Here is a 20,201-nt window from a genome sequence, read left to right on the forward strand (position 1 = left end):
TATTGAACAGAAGTATCTCGAATATACACTGAAAGGATTCCGGCCATAACAGTCCTCTCACATATCATTTCACAGCTGCGGCCGGGCGCTGACCTCAGCCGTGTCACCCTACCTACCTTTATACTTGAGCCTCGTTCGATGTTGGAAAGGATCACGAAGTATGTCTGTCCTCTATCATGCTAAAGAAGCCTTCATTGAACCGTGACTAGTTTCATGGCCCACCCAGAAACACTGCTGCCGATGCCGGATGTTGACGATCCTGTACAACGCTTTCTCTCCGTTGTCAAATTCTACCTCAGCGGATGGCACATCAAGCCGCCGTAAGCTTGGTTTGAATACTCTAAGCCTAACCAGTGGACTGAGCCTTCTACAGTGGTGTCAAGAAACCCTTGAATCCTATCCTCGGCGAGACCTTCACATGCTACTGGGAGTATCCAGATCAGACCAAAGGCTACTACATATCCGAACAGACCTCGCATCATCCGCCAAAGTCCAGCTATTTCTTCATGGCACCTGAGCATAATATCAGGATAGATGGAGCGTTGAAGCCTCGAAGTAAATTCTTGGGCAACTCCGCCGCCAGTCTTATGGAAGGGGTTGGTGTCTTACGGTTTTTGAATAGAGGGGCGTCAAAGGGCGGTGAAAGATAGTACGCATGAAAAAGCTAGGACCTTTCGCAAGGAACTAACAGCGCGTTCAGCTTCTGTACACAACCAAATATGTACGCCCGTGGCATCCTGTTCGGAAAAATGAAGTATGAGCTTGGAGACCATAGCTATGTGCGGTGTCCGGAAACTGGTCTGACAGCCGACATCGAGTTCAAGACCAAGGGCTACTTTTCAGGTACATACAATGCCATCGGAGGCGTCATCAAGAACGAGAAGACTGGCGAAACATTGTTCGAATTGTCTGGAATTTGGAACGGAGAGATGATTGCAAAAAACCTCTTGGCATGTTGTTCGAAGGCAGAGTAGACTGGAATTCTGCTAATGGTACTAGACTGGCCAGAAACAAGGACTGTTCAATGCTACTTCCGCAAAGCACACATCACCCTTGGTTCGCCCACTCGAGGAACAGGAAGAGCGGGAATCCCAAAAGCTATGGTATAAGACAGCGCAAGCTGTGAAAGCGTCCGATCACGTTGCTGCAACCGAAGAAAAGTCACGCATAGAGGACAGACAACGAGACGAGACAGCGAACAGACTCGAGCAGGGTATTGAATGGCAACCAAGATACTTCAGGCCAGTAAGAGGTGGTCCAGGGGGCTCGGAGGAGGGAGAAGAAGACCTTGACTGGATACTAAATGCCAACATGTAAGTCTATCATGACCGGCAGCACCCCTAATAGAAAACTGAACCCTGGAACAGCGACGGTGCAACACCTGAGATCAAAGCAAAACAAATTCTCTTAGTCGCGCCCATATTGAGAGGTCAGAAACCAGTATCAGTCGCACACCCTAACGGTTCAGCCCCTTCTAAATCTGCCACATCTCAGCCTCCAGCTCCCAGTGGTGATTTGATAGACTTTGGCGACTCTGCACCATCGACACAACCAGAACCTCCGTCACGGCTGCCAGATCAGCATATTATATCAGAATCCAACCATGCTCCACCAAGTCTCCAAGAGCCACTTCTGCCCGGGCATCCAATCAAGCGAGTGGACACTTTGACTTCTGAGGAAGATGAATTTGTTGACGCAAAGACGGCGTGATGGGCATTAATTTCCTCTTTTTGGTCAGTTGATTGAGCGAATTCAAGTGGTTTGAAGTAAGCTCAGATGAGGGTAGAGCCTTGCATGATTTAATGAGAGCGAAAAACATTTCGACTGGAAGCAGAGCGGATGATACCACAGAAGCTTTAAGATTCGATAGCATATGCTGTCATTCACCTCTTCATCCTCATCTTAGTGTGTTGGAAAGGAGACTTTCCCTCTCTCTTTAGTCGCGAAGCAGACTTGCTCTCTTTTCATCCGAGACTGCCTACCTATCTCCTCGGCCTACACTCCGGGCAGTACCATTTCCCCTTTGGCTCACTCGTAATTCCCACGCAACTCCAATGAAACCACTCATACGGGCAATCATCATTATCACACGCCACCATGTTCCCATAACTCACACTCCGACAAGTACAATACTTCCTATCGTCCCCGTCCCCATCGTCCTCTTCGTCCCCTTCATCTCCCTCATTCTCCTGCTCTCGATCCTCCATCTCGACATCCTCGTCAGCCTCTGCGTCTTGCGACCCGTCTACACTGGATACATCATCCCGTGTCGACGCGGGCGTTCCGGATTTTTGTCGCGCGCGTCGCCGGGCTGCAGGGCCGGGCTTTTTGTTAGCGGACGCCGGTTTCAGGTGAGTGATGCGTTGGGGTACGGCGCCGCCGCGGCCACCGGCTAGTTTCTTCGTTGTTGATCTTGGCCCCGCAGAGCCACTACGGACGTTGCCTTCGGCTCCTGATTTGGGCGTTCCAGGTCCCAGAGACTGTTGTCGGAGACCAGATGAAGTGGCTGGGAGATTGAGATGGTGAGGGTTCAGGCGGCGCCGTTTTGTGTTGTCCGCGGAGGGAGAACGGGCATTTTGCCGGGCAGCGGTTAGATTGTGTGCTTGAATGGCTGCCGAAGTCGAGAGGGGTGATGGTTGTCGGGTCGATGATTGATGTGCCTGTTGAGCTAATCGTTGGACAGAGACGTTGGTTATGGGTGCAGATGCACCGGTGCTGCCGGCGCCAGGATGTAGTGGAGTGTTAGCGCCAGTCGGAGTGTTGGAGAGGGGCGGCAGCCTTCCATGCAAAATATGGTTGTTGAGTAAAGACGGCAGCTGCGGGTCTGGCTGGATTGAGCCATCATTCTGCAGGTCTCGTATCTTGAGATCTAATCGCTTGATTTGACGATCGAGAAGGGTTGCGGCGCGGTCACTCAAGCCGACCTTTTCGTCTTGCAAGGCTTGCGTCTTGTCATAGAGCGAGCTGACGTTTTTACAAGAAGCTTCCTCCTTCGGATTGGCTTGACTACAACCGTTAGTCTTGATGTGTTTTTGGAGGCTAATATCGTGACCAGCTATCTTCGATCGATGATCCGACGTGATGCGATCTTTCGCCTGTATCTCTTCAAGGACGTGCTGGATCTCTGCTGGAAGATTTGCTACTGTCTGAACCCAATCATCAAGTACAGTAGCCGCATCCTCCGCCATAGCCATGTGTTCGTTCAAGGTGAGTGTCAATCAAGGTTCACAGACCAACTTTTACGAGGCATTGACGTTGTCTTGCCTCAGAATGATAACAAGACAGTGATCGTTTAGTTCGATAGGACAGAGAACGCCAGAACCTTCTGGAACCACGAGGGTTGATTATAGAAAAGTGACTATCTTTTGAAAATGAAATCGCAGAATGCAGGAATGCGAATACGACTCTTGACTCTCAACCCCTTTTCAGGAAATGGAATTTTTCGACCCTGGACCCAGAATTTGTATCACACAAATTGATGAAAGCGAAAGAAAGTCTCGAGGCTGTGAGTGAACTCGGAAGGGCGTGAAATTGATTCGATGAACCTAAAGGACGGGTTCCCCTGCTGACAAATTGCTTGGCACATCAGATCCAGCATCAAGGGCGGAGTTTGTTGAAGATGCGCGCCGGCATCTACACCTGCATTCCTGAATGCACTGTATCCTAGAGCTGTACCTGCCGGAAGACAACGTGGCTATCAGACGTTCTCTACGCCGTATGGTGGATCTCAAGCAGAATGGACGAATTGTGTCGAGATGTTTCAACGCAACATACGCGTCCATAACATAGATTGCAAAAATAAACTGAAAAATGGGGAGAAATACTATTGTCCATGATTACAATCATCCTCAAAGGGGCTCCACTTCTACCTTGTCGGTTGACGAAAAGATACAACACGAGGCTATCAAAAACAATATAAGGAGGCCGAAAGGTTACACGGTTTCCTACCATGCCAACTCAGAAATGGAGTCCATGCACTTCGGTGCCAATCATCCCATGAAGCCATGGCGCTTGACTCTGACCAACAAGATTGTGCTATCGTATGGCATGTACAAGGCTATGGACGTCTACAGACCTCGAAAAGCTACGAGCGAAGAGCTGTCAGCGTTTCATAAGGAAGACTATGTTGACTTTCTCCAAAGCGTCACGCCAAAATCAAATCCATTGCATTCCGAGGAACCCACATGCTTGTACGGTACAGGTGATGATTGCCCGATCTTTGACGGCCTCTTCGAGTACTGCTCACTATACACTGGCGCGTCTTTAGATGCAGCCCGCAAGCTCACGAACAACCAGTCTGACATTGCGATCAACTGGTCAGGCGGGTTACATCATGCGAAGAAAACTGAAGCGTCGGGCTTCTGCTACATCAATGACATCGTGCTCGCCATCCTTCAATTACTCTTTCATCACCCTCGAGTCCTCTACATAGATATCGATGTGCATCATGGAGATGGCGTAGAGCAGGCGTTCTGGTCTACCGATCGCGTGATGACTGTTTCATTCCACAAATACTCCCCTTCGGATTTCTTTCCTGGCACTGGTGCTCTGGCCGATACCGGACCCTTGAATAATAGCAGCCCAGGTGCACATCACGCGTTGAATGTGCCTCTAAATGATGGCATAGATGATGCGTCTTACCAGCAACTTTTCAGAGATATCATTGGGCCTTGTTTTGACGTCTACCGGCCAACAGCAATCGTGATCCAATGTGGTGCTGATTCCTTGGGAGGTGACCGACTTGGATGCTTCAACCTCAACGTGGAAGCGCATGGCTCGTGTGTCGACTTTGTGAAACGTTTTGGTGTGCCCTTGCTTGTTCTCGGTGGGGGTGGCTACACACCACGCAACGTGGCCAAGGCGTGGGCGTACGAGACGGCTATCTGCATCGGTGCGGATAAGTCGCTGCATCCAGCCTTACCGGGACACATGCCCCTGCTAGAGCACTTTAAGGGGGAGAAAACACTGTTTCCAAAGCTTGCTGGGACCAAGTACGACAACAAGAACTCACAGTTGTATCTCGAGAGCGTCGTCATGGGTGTGCACGAGCAATTAAGGTACATAAAGGGTGCCCCAAGCGTGCAAATGAGGTACATCCCGCCTGATATTGTGACCTTAAGAGAGAGCTTAGAGAAGGAAGTCTGGGAAGAGAAACTGAGAGGTATTAAATCCAAACGAGGAACGAAGTGATTGCCGAACAGTCTTGAAAAGGCCAAAAAAAGTAGACGGCGGATTGAGAGTTACTTGGTTTCGTCTACGAAACTAAATTGGCCGCCTTGGCTACCCTCGCCACTGAAGCATGTCGCCTGATGCTCATGTATCCTCGCTCTGCTATGCACAGATGTCTTCTCTATGTCACTGTCACCACTAGCTAATCCACACTACCCCCTGTTGCATCAGGTGACATCCTCGGATCTACTCCGGTGGGCCACTGAAGACTTTGGCTGCGATAGCTGGTTGCCAGTCCAGCTTGTCCTTGCCAAAAATCTCGGCAGCAACCGGGAACTTCTTGCCACCCTCCAAGAGACCGGTACGAATGATGATCTTAGGACCGAGCACAGTCTGGTGATGATAGATGTGACTAGTGCAGTTGGGGCAATAGTAACAGTTGACGGGCTTGCCTGAGAGATACTGTTAACAAACCTTGTTGCGCGCAAGTTGAAACAGAAAGCTGGCGATCGGAGGACGAAAATCAGGACTTACCGGAGTCACCTTGATAAGTGTAGGTCTTGGTGGTTCCCTTGGTGATCTTGATGTCACTCTCGTTGGCGATAGCGTTCAAGGTGTTCTCGCCACCAGAGAGGAGCTTGCAAGCATCACAATGGCTACTCCACAGGTAAGCGGTTGCTTCAGCGCGGGTGAAGATCATACCAAAGAATATGCGCTTGATCGTCAAGTTTGGCAGTCCACTCGGTTTGGCCACAATGGCACTTTCCGTTGTAAGTCGTCATCTTGAGTGATCGAAGGGCAGCTTTGTGTTATGTTGTTGTTAGAGTGAGTTAGGCTTGCAGCTTAAGACTTTTGGTGAGGGGATAAGAATGCGTGGGTGAAGAATGAAGAAGTGAAGGAAGACCAAGGGCGTTTAAATACCCATGAGTGTCTTTGACGACCCCACCAACTACAACACTTCGTCATCTTCACTCAGCGCAAGTGCCCCACTTCCTATTCGAGTCCCTCTGACCCGAATTATCTGGATGACACTTTTCCGTACGGCTTGGATCTCCGGGCGTGACGGTTCCTGCGGCCCTAGTCCGACTAGCTAAGACGGCTCTAGAGCCCGCGTAGGTCTGACACCAGAAGCCTTGGAAGCATCGCATGGAAGGGATCTGCAGGTTTATCAAATACTCATGGAGGGGCATCCCCAGACCACTTGTCGCACCCAACACCTTCGTGGCTATTTGTCATTGTCCTGACCTGAGCTGGACCGTCTTCAACTAGCACATGGCGGGAAACAGCGTTCATGACGCAAAATACGATCTACGTCGGAGCTAAAAGCTGGCATATACACCTGTCGTTCGGTATCCTATCGGATGCCTCTTGCTCGGTGCAGATTCGAACGACGGCGTGCTGCGTCAACGTGTGCAGAAACCCGCAGGACTCGGATACCATCCGAATGCAATGGATGCATCAGCTGTGACTTCTTCTAGTCGTCCAGGAGGATTGCTTGCCTGGTTGAAGTTGCAACCATAATCGCCGGGTATTGTCTGCAGTACGACAGATATGGCAGCTTGCTGTTACTATGCCTTACCACCGGAGCAAGATCCGTTCGTACAAGGCAGGTGCGATACATGCGTGCTATTTACAAGCGAGCTACACGTGTCATTGTATGGTTGGAACTCAAGTCACAGGGCGTTGCAGACGCCTTCACGCTTGCTATTCAAATTGCCGAATATAGGCGTGCGGGAGACCGTTCGAGACCGCCATTGACTAGTCAAGGAACCCAGCCGGAGAGCAATTACCCTTTAGCAGGAAACGTCTCATCAGGCCCCTTTCAGCCCGCAAACCATTCCGGACCTAGTGATAATACTCAGACCGTGTTTTCATTCAATGATGAGATGAGAACTGATGCTCTGAAGGGGGCCTAGCAATGCTAGAAATGACGCAAAATCCAGATGCAACAGCAAGGTTGAGAGATTTGTTTGCATACTTCACGAGAAGGCCGGCTCCAGCATGGGCAGCGAACAAATGACGAGCTATTTCGTTAAGCAATCTAAAGGTAACGTCCGAGCTCTCCTCACAGAAATTGAAAGTTCTCCTACCAATCCAGATGGACGCCCGATAACTGAGCTGGTAACGCCTACAAGTTCCACACAACGGGTTGACCACAGCAGCTGGGACTCGCCATCTGCTTCATCGCAGGCCGAACGTGTAGAAAATTGGACGACAAGCGCCAGAAGCTTTTCTCACAATCGGCGGGTTTATGTCACCCACAGCGGCTATTTGGGTCTAGGCCCAAAGATGATGCGGGAAGGTGACGAAGTTTGTGTACTCTATGGTGGGCGAGTCCCTTGTATACTGAGACCGGTATCTGATCACCACATCTTTGTCGGTGATACATATCTGCATGACGATGATATCATGTGGGGCAAAACGGTCGATGCAGTAAACGAACGAAGAAGCAACATTCGAGATCAGACCTTCAAATTAAGATGAGGGAAATGCTCGAAACGATTTCTAACAATTCGAGATAAGATCAATACCAGCCAGCTTAAAGACTGTAGGAGGAATATGATGGAGTGGTGACTAGAAGCCATCGCATTTGGCGCAGAAGCGTATGCTTCACAACCATTGGTGAGTGCCTAAACATTGTACTCTCGTTTGAAAATGGCCAATATTTTCTTTTGCCAGGCGTTGTCTGCCGTCGACAAGGCTTCTCAACTCACGAGCAAAAGGGTTTCTGGTGGCAAAAGACCGCTTGAGAATTACGGCAGCTGCCTCCATCGAAGATCGTGGGGCTCTCGGTGACACTGGGAGCGTGCCAACAGAATAGAGCTACAAAGGTGAGGCACAAGTGGGTGAGTTGGTAACGACTGCGTGTTTGAAGGTATGGAAGCGTTTGAGGAGTTGGCGAAGACCAGGACGTTCCCGACCTGTCGAATCTGATTCAAATTAAATCTACGGTAGCCTTACGTATTTATCATTAAAAGTGGTCTCTTGTACACGGACAGATGCCACCCTCAACCAAAATCGTGGAGATTTATTCTTCTAACCCTTGATCCATAGGGAATATGTGCCAAGCCGCTAGCCTATGATTGTCCTAGCAGCTGCAAGCGAATCCACACCTCACCATCCTCTTCCAGCATCGCCAACCTACCACTTCGAGCTGACCATAACCACTTTGGCAATATGGAAAACGAAAAAGGCGAGCTCGTAGATCTGTATGTTCACCTTGAACTATCAAAGTCACCAACTAACTCAAACCTCTCACAGCTACGTCCCCCGCAAATGCTCTGCTACAGGCCGCATAATAAAAGCCAAAGATCACGCCTCCGTCCAGATATCCGTCGGAAAAGTCGATGAGAATGGAAGATATACCGGGGAGAATCAGGTGTATGCGCTGTGCGGGTTCGTGAGGTCGATGGGAGAGGGAGACGACAGTCTGAATAGGCTCACGCAAAGGGATGGGTTATTGAAGAATGTGTGGAGTGGGAGTCGGCAGAGGTAGAGAGGGAGCGTGAGATTGACTGCATTCGGGATCAGAGAAGAAAATGCTGACTCTGTCGATTTAGGGAGCGAGATATGCGAGAGAAGATAACAAGGATAGACAGCTCATGAAAGACCTGACCGCCAATGAACGCTGTGTGTGAAACAGAAGAGCAATCAATGATACATCTTGCAAATAACGTGCCCAGAAAGAACGATTTGTCCCAATGATACCTAGCCCTGAAAGTTGTTTTCGTACACGGCCACACGCTTGATCAGTCACCTTTACTGATCTCACAGCTTCATCTCTCCACTTACCCATGGGACTTGAACAAAGAAGTGCTGACCAAGATTGTCAAACCGCCTTTGAAGAGATAGATTCCTCAAGATCACTGGATTTGTCACAGATACGGGCGGGACATACTTTACTTCCACAGCTCTTCGAATATCAATGATCTTTCGTAGAAGTCTGTGTCCCATTTTCTTTCTCCAAGAAAGTTCCGGCTCCTGACTGAAGCTTCCCATCGCGACCTGTGGTATTTCTTATGTTTCATAATTTGCACCTCTTGCCCCAACAAAGCCATTATAAACCAATTAATTATAACAATCTTACAGGTCAAAAAACATGTTTCGATCATAATGGGTAAGTCGAGACATAGGGGGATGATCGTGATCATGTATATTCGACGAAGGGAGAAAAATGACCAAGGGTTCTACGAGGCGCCGCTTTCTGTGTTTGTTTATTTGAGAAGAATAGCACAAGCTTTTGTGTTGTACTACATTGTCTACTGGCCACCAAAACCTATCAAGTCAATGAAATCAAATTATGAGACGCTTCGCTACGATGACTATGGATGGTTGAGAAGAGGTAGTATTGATATTTGACGCTATTTCTATAATTACAAGGTTCGTCTACAAGCCTTTGAAAAGGGTATCATTGTCTATATGAGTATTGCAAACCGAAAATGTAAATCATGCAACTCGCCTATCTTCTTGATGTTTCATTTCCGTACTTTCTCGAGCTCATGCCTGCTTGGGCCGTAGGGGGATAGTACCCAGTAGCAGGTCGCGAACCAACGGATCTCGCCCTGCTCAACCCCGGATCAAAGCCCTGACGAGCTCCATTCTGCGTCGGAGGAGGTACCCATCCCAATATTGGCTTCGTTGGTTGGGTCCAAGCGCTTTTGGGCGGGGGGTCCTGCCATCGAACATTCAAACCTCTGGCATTTGGTACCATTCCTGGCGATCGGTTTGCGTTTTGTGATTGAGAAGGGACATTTGGCTGACTGTAGGCTCTCTGCAAAAAAGGCATGCCTGCTAGATTCCCCTGGGATGCAGGTGGGCGAGGATCATTCGCCAACTGAGAATGATATTGTACAGGGCTGTGAGACGCCGTGCTCGTACTCACACTTGAGGTATCTGAACTGCATGAGCTTGTAGAGATAGTACTAGGAGCTCGGACATGCCCTTTCGGACGGGATGGGGTAGGTGGATGGTACGGATTCTGTGGAGGCGCTGATCGATTGGCTTGTCGGGCATATTGTGGAGGGAAGCTGCTTCGGCGGGGCATAGACGGAGCAGGCTCTCTGGATTTTGGGGCTGGCGTACTGCGCGGTGGGGGATGAACATTGATGACCGGTGCTGGCCCGCCGTTCATGTAAGTAGATCTTCGCGGTTGCTGGAAAAAGCTTGCAGCATCCACGAGAGATTGCGACTCGATCGAATGCGAGTCCGCAGACGTTGGACGTGAGCTATCTGCATCAACATCACTCAGGGCCAAGGGAGGTCTGGGGGGGTCTTTGTGGGCTCTCGCGATGCTTTAACATCCAGCATGAGCTTTTCAGATACCAGGTCATGCCAGTCCACCATGGCTTTGTCTGGCTTCATCGGTAAAGCCTCTCGAGGGAGTAAGCTGGGAAATGGTTCGCCATCTTGCGAATTGACCAAGTCAAAACGCTTCACAGCTTCCTGTAGGAATGGCACATGTTCTGCCGGATCAAGCAGCAATTGCATGGTCTGCCATTTCACAAAGCCGCGTGCTGTCAATGCGGGTACTGTGGGTGATGTGTACGGGTCTTTGGTGGGCTGGAGAGTATGGAAACAGCCGAGTGACTGGTAGATGAAGGACAGAGACGAGTCTTGGGTGTCCAGGAACAGGGGATCGTAGTCGCCGCCCACAAGTCGGTAGAAGGTAGCTAGCTTGGGAGGGGTGAGGCAGTCGACGTCCCAGGGAGCGACATGTTTCTTCTGCAAGCATGTTAGCTTTGTCGATATCATGTAGGGCTCAATCCAGCATACGATGTACTTTGCAAGCCCGAGCAGTAGTTGTTGTAAGACGGGAGACGGTTTCTTGTCCTGCTGAATCAAGTGACCCCAATAACGGGCGGCAACCTCATGATGGCTTGCCATTGACAAGGCGCAGAGAATGCAGAAGCTGGAGAGCCATCTGTCGTGGAAAACGGCATGATGGGAGGCATCCTCCGCAGAGGAAGTGGTCAATAAGCATTGAGCTGGAAATTACGGTCACAAACAGAACCCCTGTCCTGTCCTGTCCTGTCCAAGGCCGCCTCCCCCTCTCACCCTCTCACCAGGGCACCACTCCCTAAGTCCCATCTCCCCTCTGCCACGAAAATGTATTAGCGCTGCTTCCATCGGCGAGATGCGTTATTCCATTGACATGGCTTTCTATTCTACAGTGGCCGAAGAAATGGAAGCTATCGAAATCTTACCCCATTCGATTCTCATATTAACGATTTAGTCAGCAAAAGCAGGCCGACTACTAAGACCCCGTGAAAATTTATTGAAACGCCAGCCTTGTCCTACCCCCCTATCCCACTGTATTCTTACATCTATCAATCGTATAACATACAACCAAGAGACCCGACTGGAAGCCACATTCCTCGCCGCATACCCCTCAAAGCAAGATCATCCCATATTTTGGAGGCATTCATGTTGATACCCGCTCCCGAACCCCGGCCAATCGCCGCACGTCTGCGAATGGCTTGATACGGCGGGCAGTGCATTTCTGCTGGCAATTCAGCGCTACATGCTTTTTTTCTGTCGTAGAGAAAAGGCGCATCGTCCGGTTCCCCCTTTGCTGCTGTCAGCGCTGTTGATGCGCTGCTTGCTTCGGTCGCCGTCTCTAGGATGGCCATTATCCTTTGAGATCGAACTTGCGTCTCCCATGGCCGGTAGACAGTTACCTATCTCCGTCGACACGTTTTGAGGCGTCGCTCATGATGTTCTCCATGCGTTTGACGCCAGCATTGATTTTGGCAAAATCATCCGCTTCGCTCATCATTGTCTGTCTCAATTCTACTCTCGCAGCCTTCAGATCGTTTCCTTCGTATTTGTTATCCATCGACCATTGGTCTGCAGTCTCCATGGTCTTCCGGGCTGTTATCAGGTTGCTCCAGAATTCCTTGACTTCTGCCGGTAGTGTCAAATCATCCAATGGCGTGGAATACTCGTCAGGGTTGATGTCCATCTTGTCTAGCCATCTAGTCATGATCGTTCCCTTAGACTCAGGTCCACCGCAGCAGTCCACACCCGCAAAATGCAAGAGGAACCTGTCCGTAGGCATGGGTTGACCTTGGACACCAAAACTGTTCCACCAATTGTGAGGCTGATAGACAGCGTGTTCCTCATAGCCAGGGCGTTCAATCGCCCATAGCATAGCACTTTGGTCATAGAAAGGTAGCTCGAGGGTTGGCTTGAATTGGCGTAGAGATACAACCTCAGAAAGCATGTTGACGCTCCATTCACAAATACGAATGAAGAACATGCCTGCATTGAAGCCGTTTTGATCCTTGGTGGCGAGGAAATTGATTTCGTTGAACTCGGGCGGAGGAAGAAAAAGCGACCAGGACACTTCGTTGTTCAGAAGGACTGTGTCGGCGTCGAACCACCTGGATCATGAGTCAGCACAGGCAACTACCTCGGAAGGCCTGCAACAGCCCAGGCCACATACACGAGCCAATCCGCCCTCTTTCCGTACGGTTTCGCCATCTCATTGATGACGATACCGAGGAGGAAGGCAGGCTTGTTGAAGAATCCGGCGTCCACGATGTCATGGCGCAAGATATGGGTCGGGTTATTCCAACGTTCTCCGTGTCTCAAATGTGAATCCACCGCTCTTTCATACACGCTGTTGAATTTGTCGGTCTCGTATATCATTGTAGCCTGCCGTATCCTGGGACCATTCTCGTGCAGCTCATTCAGTTTCAGACTGCTGTTACTCGCTGGGCTCTTTGCCTGCTCCGAGTCAGCTACCCAGGAGGTCCAAGAAGTCCCGTCTTCTTTTGTAGGCTTCCCTGGAACAGCAGGAGTGGCCGAAAATGGATTGCCGAAGTAATAGCTGCCCAAGAATAGCAGCAGCAGTAGGGTACCACGTAATGGCCTAGATGCGGCAGCCAAATACATTTGCTCTGATATCGTCATGATGAAGAAAGCAGGCCAGGCAAGCGGCAAAAGTTTTCAGAGCCTCTGAGGGACAGGAATGGCTAAGCAAGGAAGTAAGAGTACGGCCACGAGGTGGCGTTGGCGGCGCAAAGCCTGAAGGAGGGGGCGCTGTGGAAAGAATTCAATAAGAATTAAATGGGAGCGGTGATGTCTGTGGTTGGCAAGGGGCAAATAATGCGGGCATCACTGGACTCGAGCTCCTGCTTACGTGATGAGCAATGCCTCGTTGTTTGTCGGTCTCGACCGCCCATGCAGTCCCAAGTCCCAAGTCCCAAGAGGAATAATCCGCGGTACGAAACAGGATGAGGGGGGAGATTACACAGTCCTTTGAACATAACAGTTATACTCCTAGGGCTTATTTTCGGCATTTAGCGCCCGCAGTTGACCCGTTCTCTATATTCCCCTTACTCCTATTTCTCTCTTCATCCAAAAATCACCACCACCACCAGCTCCTTAGCCATCCATCTGGGTACCCGTTGATCGATGAACTGGAGACACCGATCAAAGGCCATGCATGTTCTGGCCTTGCAGATCTCCATTGAATAATCAACCACAGCTGCCCACCACTCAAGATTCTATTTTGCAGGCCTTTCAAGCAGAAAGAGAGAAATTCGTCTGGGAGGCGGCCAGAACGCCTCGCAAGTCTCTGGCCGTTTGGACTCTGTACCATTCATGATACCGTTAGCCCGCCTTCATTCATTCTGAAAGGTGGCCATCACAGCCGAATCTAGTGCTCGTAGTCAGTCAATCAATCTACCAACCCTGTGATGACTGTCTTCTGTTTTCTCTTACTTCGCTCATAGTCTTTCGGTCTGTTGCTTTTGTGATCGTTGAAAATTGCGTCAATTCTTGCATAAATCGTAATTTGTGTTGGAGCCTCCTCTGTGCTTGCTTCCATTTCACACACTTCCTCAATCTAGATCGCAGTTCACATCCCCTTTCGACTTCTCATTTTGTCGTCGATCAGTCTTGCATTCAACGGCTCCAGAGATTTTGGTATAATGGACTGTGCTCAAGTTCCTTTGTTGCGAGCCGCGAACGACACTACAACGCGGGATCTCATCCTGATATGTCCGGAAGCGGTGGACAACAAGAGGATGTCAAAGTATATCGGACAATATGACAAATCCGCTGCGTTATGCTCGGACCGTGCAAGATATCAGGAGGGTTCGTTTCCACTTAATTAGATGAGCTTAAGCTTCTGTTCTCGCCCTTACCACCCACGATATTGATCTAGCATGGCTCAAACTCGGTCAGGAAGAGAGTCTAAACCCTCACTCAAAGCGAGGGAGGCTTTGGCAAACTCCCAAGCAGTAAAAAAGACCGTCAAAAAGAAGAGTCCCAAGGCAGAGCGTTCGGCAGATGCAGATGCTGGGGGAGGGTCTAAAGCTGCTGCTTCCGGGCGTACTTCGACGACTGGTTCAAAGCCGGAACAGAAAAACTCTGCCCCGAAAAAGCAGAACTCTGCACAACAAGCCCCAACTTCAGCAGCTAACCACAATGATAAGCATAAAGATACTTCAGATTATGATGCACGTAAAGGCAAAGATCGCCAAAGACTCGGGGATCTGGCGACTGCCGAACTCAGTACCTCGAAAAGTGGCAATCAGCGCAAAGCAAACTCGCCTCCAGAACGACCGTCTCTAGCTAATGATACGGCAGACCTCGCAGCGGAGCATCCCAGCCCACCCAAGAAACAAAGTCTTCCGTCAAGGGATTCTCAAATTCCAAAATCAAAGCCGAAAGGTGTGAAGGAGAGAACTAAGGTAAGGACGCCTCGGAAGAAGCAGAATGGTACAATGAAAAATCATCGTCCACTTCAAAATACCGAGGACCCTAGTGACTCTATGACTGAGGAGGTAAGTTCAAGCCCGAACAATAGTAGCTCTTCAAAGCGAAACGGAAAGGCCCGAATCAAGGATACGACGTACCAACCAAGCACTTCAGTGGACAATGACGACCACTGGTCGGAACCGTCTCCACAATCAGAGACACATGCCAGTAGTCGTCCGCAAGCTGACAGGAAGGATCACGTGCACTTCAGACCACATTGGAAATATGACAGGGATCCTGGCAGTTACAGGAACAACCTGGGACCACCAAATGAGAGGAACAAGAAGATGCACAGGGAAAGGAACATCGAAAGGATCGAAGTGAAAAAACGAAAACGTAACAAAAAGACCGCTTCAACGCAGAAAAAGGCTGCGGAAAAGAAAACAAGAGATCCAGAAGCAGTAGACACAAGGCGAGATGAAGAGAAGTACAGCACAGTCCTAAATGGCAGCGATATCAGGAATTTGCGCCCTCGAAGTACATCACCAAAGTTCATAGGGGGGAAAACCAGACTGTACGGAGTAACCATAGCAGATGAGAAGAAATTCGAGCCAATAAGTTGTCGCACTATCATCTGGGCTAAGAAAGCCGAGGAGATAGACACAGATGAACAACGAGCTACAAAATATCGCAGGCGTGTCTCTTTTCAAGAGCCTCTGGAATCACCACCGTCGAGAAATACACAGCGTCATCCTTCTAACCCAGTGGTCAGACTTCCCAGCCCGTACACAGGTTCCAGCATCAATCCCAGAAAGCGAAGAGCTGATGCTCCTACCCCTTTAGAATTGATGGCCCCTCAGCCAAAACGCCGTCGCAGCGGGCACGACAAGGCCCAGACACCAAGCCCTAACCAACGACGTCGAGACAATGAGCGCGAATGGGAGGACGATGCCGTGGATTATGCTATTGTTTATTCTCCTGGCGTGAGCTCTTCATCGTCAATGATGGACAAGAAAATAAAATCCATTAATCGGAAGATGGCTAACAAACTTGGGAGAGAGGAAAAAGAAAAGCAGGACGTGAAGGCTCAAAAGGAGGTGGCAAAGAAGGCTGAGGCTGAGGCTGAGGCTGCTGCGAGTGATGAACACGGCAATAACGACGCTGCTGTCGACGTCGAAGAGACCACCACAGTGCTAAAGAGTAGACGTAAAATTGAGGTCTCGAAGACTGTAAAGCGAAAGACTTCGTCATCATCACCATCCCAACATGAGAGGCCACAGCGAGTTCGGAAGCCGCCTAATAAATCCAATCAGGGGAAGTCGAAGACCAAAGACCGTACGACGCCATGAAAACCGTGGGAGCAAGCCATTACTACAAAGAAGAAGGAAGCGGAAAACTCACTGCTTCCGGAAGATAATAGTTTTGATCCAGCCCTACCAACCAAAATTAGGTTAAATATAAGACAGCAAAAGGTGACCACGCAGACGACAAAGGACGGGACATCAAGGTTGGTGGGTGAAGAGCAACATCAGTATGACAGGGTAGAGGAAGCACCCGCAGCCAAAGCGGATGATAGAGGCCTAGAACAGCCTTCAGCAAAGGATGAAGATGATGATGCCGAACTTTTACAATCAGACCTAGATTTGCCGCTGACGTCTTTGGTGTCTGCTCAGGAAGATGGAGGGCGTGAAGAATCCGGATAAAGCGACTAGGCAGTGCTAGAGGAGGAAAAAGGGGGAGAAATAGGGTAGGCACGCCGGTGGCAACAGTGAATCGACGGCGTCTGAAGGTGCATTTAATGAGTCTTCCAGGGATGAAACAGTAGTGGAATTCATCTTTTTATGCCTTTCTATCATACATTCTCTAATGCAAGTGGTTGAGATAGTAGTTATCTATTGTTTTAAAGCTTTTTCCCATAGTCTAATTATGCCTTGATAGACTCTTAAGAGTTTTTCAAAAACTATCTCAGGGCAGCTCTAAACAATCTATTTCAATTTCTAGAGTGGTAAAGTAATAACCTGGCTAAGGTAAAGATACTTATATAAGTAAATACAAATTTGTTGGCTATAGGAGCAAACGGATAGCATTTTCCAAGTACATTAAAGAAGGCTGTAATATATTAGAGCCTAGTTGAATAATCTGAATAGTATTAAGCAGTCAGATCTGTTGATACAATACTATTTACGCAGCTTCTCGAGTCTATGTGTATATGCAAAAGGGGCACGAAACTCAAGTAAAAGGAGGCGTAATTGGCTCGTATCATTAATTCATTAAGCTAATCTATGCATGTTTATAGAAGTTCTTCGGCTCCAGTGGCCGGCATCATTATTCGGCGGGCATGATAATGCCGCTATTCACAACTCGTAAGCTAGGTAACGCCTCGCTTCGCTTTTGAGATAGAGGTTGCCGCCGGGGGTATGCTTCGTATCACGTTAAAAAAGGGAACATTCTCACAAAGTGCGTGAGAGCAGGCCGTCTTCAGCCGGAGTGCGGTATCCGAGAGGGATATCGCGGCCTTCATCGTCGCTAACGTGGGCGCTTGAAGTCGGAGTGAGGACCTTATGGTACCGCTTGCGCGCTTTCGCTTGGAACACAATGTCTTGAGAATTCACTTGTCTCTCCCACATCTTAGCGTATTTCTCACCTAGATCCATAAGCTGATCGTGTGTCCCGGCCTCAGCAACTCGGCCCTTGTGGAGCACGAGGATTTGATCAGCGTTGATGATGGTCGAAAGACGATGTGCAATGACGAAGGTAGTCCGGCCTTGAGAGAGCTTCACGAGAGCCTCTTGGATGTGCTGTTCAGTCTCGGAGTCTAGGGAGGCAGTTGCTTCGTCGAGAAGGATGATTGGCGGATTCTTGAGGATAGCCCTAGCAATTGAAAGGCGTTGCTTTTCCCCTCCAGAGAGCTTCATTCCCCGTTCGCCAACCATAGCGTTATATCCTTCGGGGAAGTCGAGAATCTGATCATGTATGCAGGCGGCCTTACAAGCGGCATATACCTCTGCCTCGGTAGCGCTTTGATTCGCATATTTCAGATTATACATGACTGACTCATTGAAGAGTACAACCTCCTGAGGTACGACACCAATGTGGCTGCGGAGTGAGTCTACGCTGATATCTTCAATATTATGATCGTCAATTTCAATAGAGCCACTTAGAACGTTGTAGAAACGGAAAAGAAGTCGAAAAACGGTCGATTTCCCTCCTCCAGATTCTCCGACTAATGCAGTTCGCGTGCCCGGCTTACATAGGAAACTCAAGCCTTGAAGAGCTGGTCGACGAGGATCGTACGAGAATTCAACGTTGTTGAAGCGTACTTTGCCTCTGCAAGATGTCAACGATCCAACCCAAGGTTGATCCACGACAGTCGGCTGCTCCTTGAACAATTCCAGTAAACGTTCCGAATTTATCATCGCGGTTTGTATAGATCGATAGAACGTCCCAAAGTAGTTCAGTGGCTGTTGTAATTGACCCATGTATGTGAGGAGCGCAACAAATTTTCCAACGCCAAGTAATCCCATGGATATTTGGAAAGCTGCAAGGAAGCAGGACGCCATAAGACCTACGGTAAAGCAGAGATTCTGGACGATGTTCATCAAACTTAGGGTCTTCAGCAAGATGTATTCCTTTACTTGGAAACGATCAACCACGTCACGATAGCGAGCGAACTCATATTCCTCTGCATTGAAGTATTTGACTGTCTCGTAGGCTGTCATTGAGTCGGTCCTAGGATCCAAAGTCAGTCTTTATGAATGGTAGTAGATATACGTTAAACGTACTTAACGGCTTCCTCCTCTCTTCCTAGATTTGTCACTTCGCGCTTCACGTCTGAACGCCATTGGGCCATACGGATCGTGAGGTACATGTAGAGTACAGATACCAACGCCACAATCAATGCATAATAGATGTCAAATTCGTGGATGAAGTAGACCAGAGCAATGGCAAGATCGACGATCATCGGAACAATCTGGAATGTGACCGATTCCAGGAATGTGTTTATCGAATTGCCTTTCTTCATTGCGGACGTGACCTCACCGGTCCTCTTTCCAAGGTGAAAATCCAAACTAAGGTTGTGGACGTGTTCAAAAATGGCAACAGAAAGCTCTCGGTATGAATATTGATTGATTGGTATCCAGAGAGCGGTGCGAATGTTGGTAACAATTCCAGACGAGCCCTGAGAAAAACGTAAGACAATCAGAAGAAGGATCTGGAGCCAGGGAATATTAGGATGATGCCAATCCTCAGCACCCAGAAGATCTACTACTTTTCCAACCTGATACGGAACGAAGAGATTGATAATTCTGCTCACAAGGAGGAGAAAGAAACAAATACCAGCGATGATTTGAAGACGGCGATTCTGAGAAGGCCAAAGGTATTGAAAGAATAAGGAGTATCCCTTGATATATTGCCACCATGACTTAGTAGGTAGTTTTTTGGGCCTCTCCCAGCCGGCAACCTCCTTATTTTCAGCGTCAGAATGCTCGTGGTTCCCATTTACGTGATTTTTGAGGAGACTGGTCCTTTCATTGACTTGGCCGTTCTCATTATGATGCGACTGGTCAGCTTTCCAATGCCCGAGGAAGACGAAAAGGAGGTAAAATGCCACAAGGAGAAAAAGACAAGCGATTCTGACAACATCCAAAAAGATTTGGGCAGCTTCCCATTGGGTAAATCCTACGTGAGCTTCACCTCCGTTGGGATCAAAGGCGTTTGGTTCGCGATGTGAGGAAGAGAACAGGACGAACGATGATCCTGCCAGGAGAACCTCTAGGATTACGCTGACAGTCCAGGTGATAGCGTGACATGTATCTGGTGAGGGTCGCGTATCGATGATGGAAATGAGGACTAAGCAATAGAGGAAGAATGTTCCCACAATGTAGATCTTAGATGGCTTTGGTCAGACTTCCCCGAAGAAGATTGGCAAGGGCTTGGTCAAGACTTACAACGTAGGCTTCGCCACACCACCAATTCTCGTGCTGGTGTGTCAGGGCGTGTGTGACGGCAATCACCGCATTACCAAGGAACGTGAGTTGCAGGATGATGCTCATGATGACAAAGAAGAATTTTCGGCCAGAGCTGAGATCCAGCCTCTCCTCGCTCAATTTGGGCTTTAGCGAAGGTGAGTCGGTCCGTGGAAGGGGCCTTCCTCCTGGCCCCGTAAGTTGCGATGTCGGCTTGCTCGCTTCTTCTGCCTCGCCCTCGAGCACGGAGCGAATCATGTACGCGGTAATGAAAACGACGAATAGCAGGATGGGGGTAAGAAAATGCGCAAACACGAGGACGGTCTTCGTGCTGCTTGATGGCAGCTCCGGGCGGGTGGA

The 20,201-nt window shown here is 49.2% G+C and overlaps 7 protein-coding genes across 7 annotated transcripts; 4 read left to right on the forward strand and 3 right to left on the reverse strand.

Annotated features, from left to right (window-relative positions):
- Positions 1 to 213: 213 nt before the first annotated feature.
- Positions 214 to 1,710, forward strand: KY384_001472 (uncharacterized protein; the record flags this gene model as incomplete). The annotated part of the gene is made up of 5 exons (XM_044810002.1): positions 214 to 320; positions 374 to 541; positions 825 to 843; positions 1,000 to 1,313; positions 1,368 to 1,710. The coding sequence occupies 5 exons, from the start codon at positions 214 to 216 to the stop codon at positions 1,708 to 1,710; spliced, it is 951 nt and encodes a 316-aa protein (XP_044673014.1).
- A 2,253-nt stretch (positions 1,711 to 3,963) lies between these two features.
- On the forward strand, positions 3,964 to 5,190 carry KY384_001473 (uncharacterized protein; the record flags this gene model as incomplete). The annotated part of the gene is made up of 1 exon (XM_044810003.1): positions 3,964 to 5,190. The coding sequence occupies one exon, from the start codon at positions 3,964 to 3,966 to the stop codon at positions 5,188 to 5,190; it is 1,227 nt and encodes a 408-aa protein (XP_044673015.1).
- Positions 5,191 to 8,346: 3,156 nt separating this feature from the next.
- On the forward strand, positions 8,347 to 8,665 carry RPS21 (40S ribosomal protein S21; the record flags this gene model as incomplete). The annotated part of the gene is made up of 2 exons (XM_044810004.1): positions 8,347 to 8,378; positions 8,431 to 8,665. The coding sequence occupies 2 exons, from the start codon at positions 8,347 to 8,349 to the stop codon at positions 8,663 to 8,665; spliced, it is 267 nt and encodes an 88-aa protein (XP_044673016.1).
- A 1,748-nt stretch (positions 8,666 to 10,413) lies between these two features.
- On the reverse strand, positions 10,414 to 11,052 carry KY384_001475 (uncharacterized protein; the record flags this gene model as incomplete). Its single annotated transcript, XM_044810005.1, has 2 exons — positions 10,414 to 10,905; positions 10,942 to 11,052. 2 exons carry the CDS (start codon positions 11,050 to 11,052, stop codon positions 10,414 to 10,416), a joined length of 603 nt encoding a protein of 200 aa, XP_044673017.1.
- Positions 11,053 to 11,842: 790 nt separating this feature from the next.
- Positions 11,843 to 13,083, reverse strand: KY384_001476 (uncharacterized protein; the record flags this gene model as incomplete). The annotated part of the gene is made up of 2 exons (XM_044810006.1): positions 11,843 to 12,551; positions 12,581 to 13,083. The coding sequence occupies 2 exons, from the start codon at positions 13,081 to 13,083 to the stop codon at positions 11,843 to 11,845; spliced, it is 1,212 nt and encodes a 403-aa protein (XP_044673018.1).
- Positions 13,084 to 14,342: 1,259 nt separating this feature from the next.
- Positions 14,343 to 16,226, forward strand: KY384_001477 (uncharacterized protein; the record flags this gene model as incomplete). Its single annotated transcript, XM_044810007.1, has 1 exon — positions 14,343 to 16,226. One exon carries the CDS (start codon positions 14,343 to 14,345, stop codon positions 16,224 to 16,226), a length of 1,884 nt encoding a protein of 627 aa, XP_044673019.1.
- Positions 16,227 to 17,327: 1,101 nt separating this feature from the next.
- Positions 17,328 to 20,099, reverse strand: KY384_001478 (uncharacterized protein; the record flags this gene model as incomplete). Its single annotated transcript, XM_044810008.1, has 3 exons — positions 17,328 to 18,606; positions 18,660 to 19,762; positions 19,824 to 20,099. The coding sequence occupies 3 exons, from the start codon at positions 20,097 to 20,099 to the stop codon at positions 17,328 to 17,330; spliced, it is 2,658 nt and encodes an 885-aa protein (XP_044673020.1).
- Between the last annotated feature and the right edge of the window lie 102 nt (positions 20,100 to 20,201).

The sequence above is a fragment of the Bacidia gigantensis genome (genome assembly GCF_019456465.1).
Source record: "Bacidia gigantensis strain McMullin 20006 chromosome Unknown contig_132, whole genome shotgun sequence".
Classification (NCBI taxonomy): domain Eukaryota; kingdom Fungi; phylum Ascomycota; class Lecanoromycetes; order Lecanorales; family Ramalinaceae; genus Bacidia; species Bacidia gigantensis.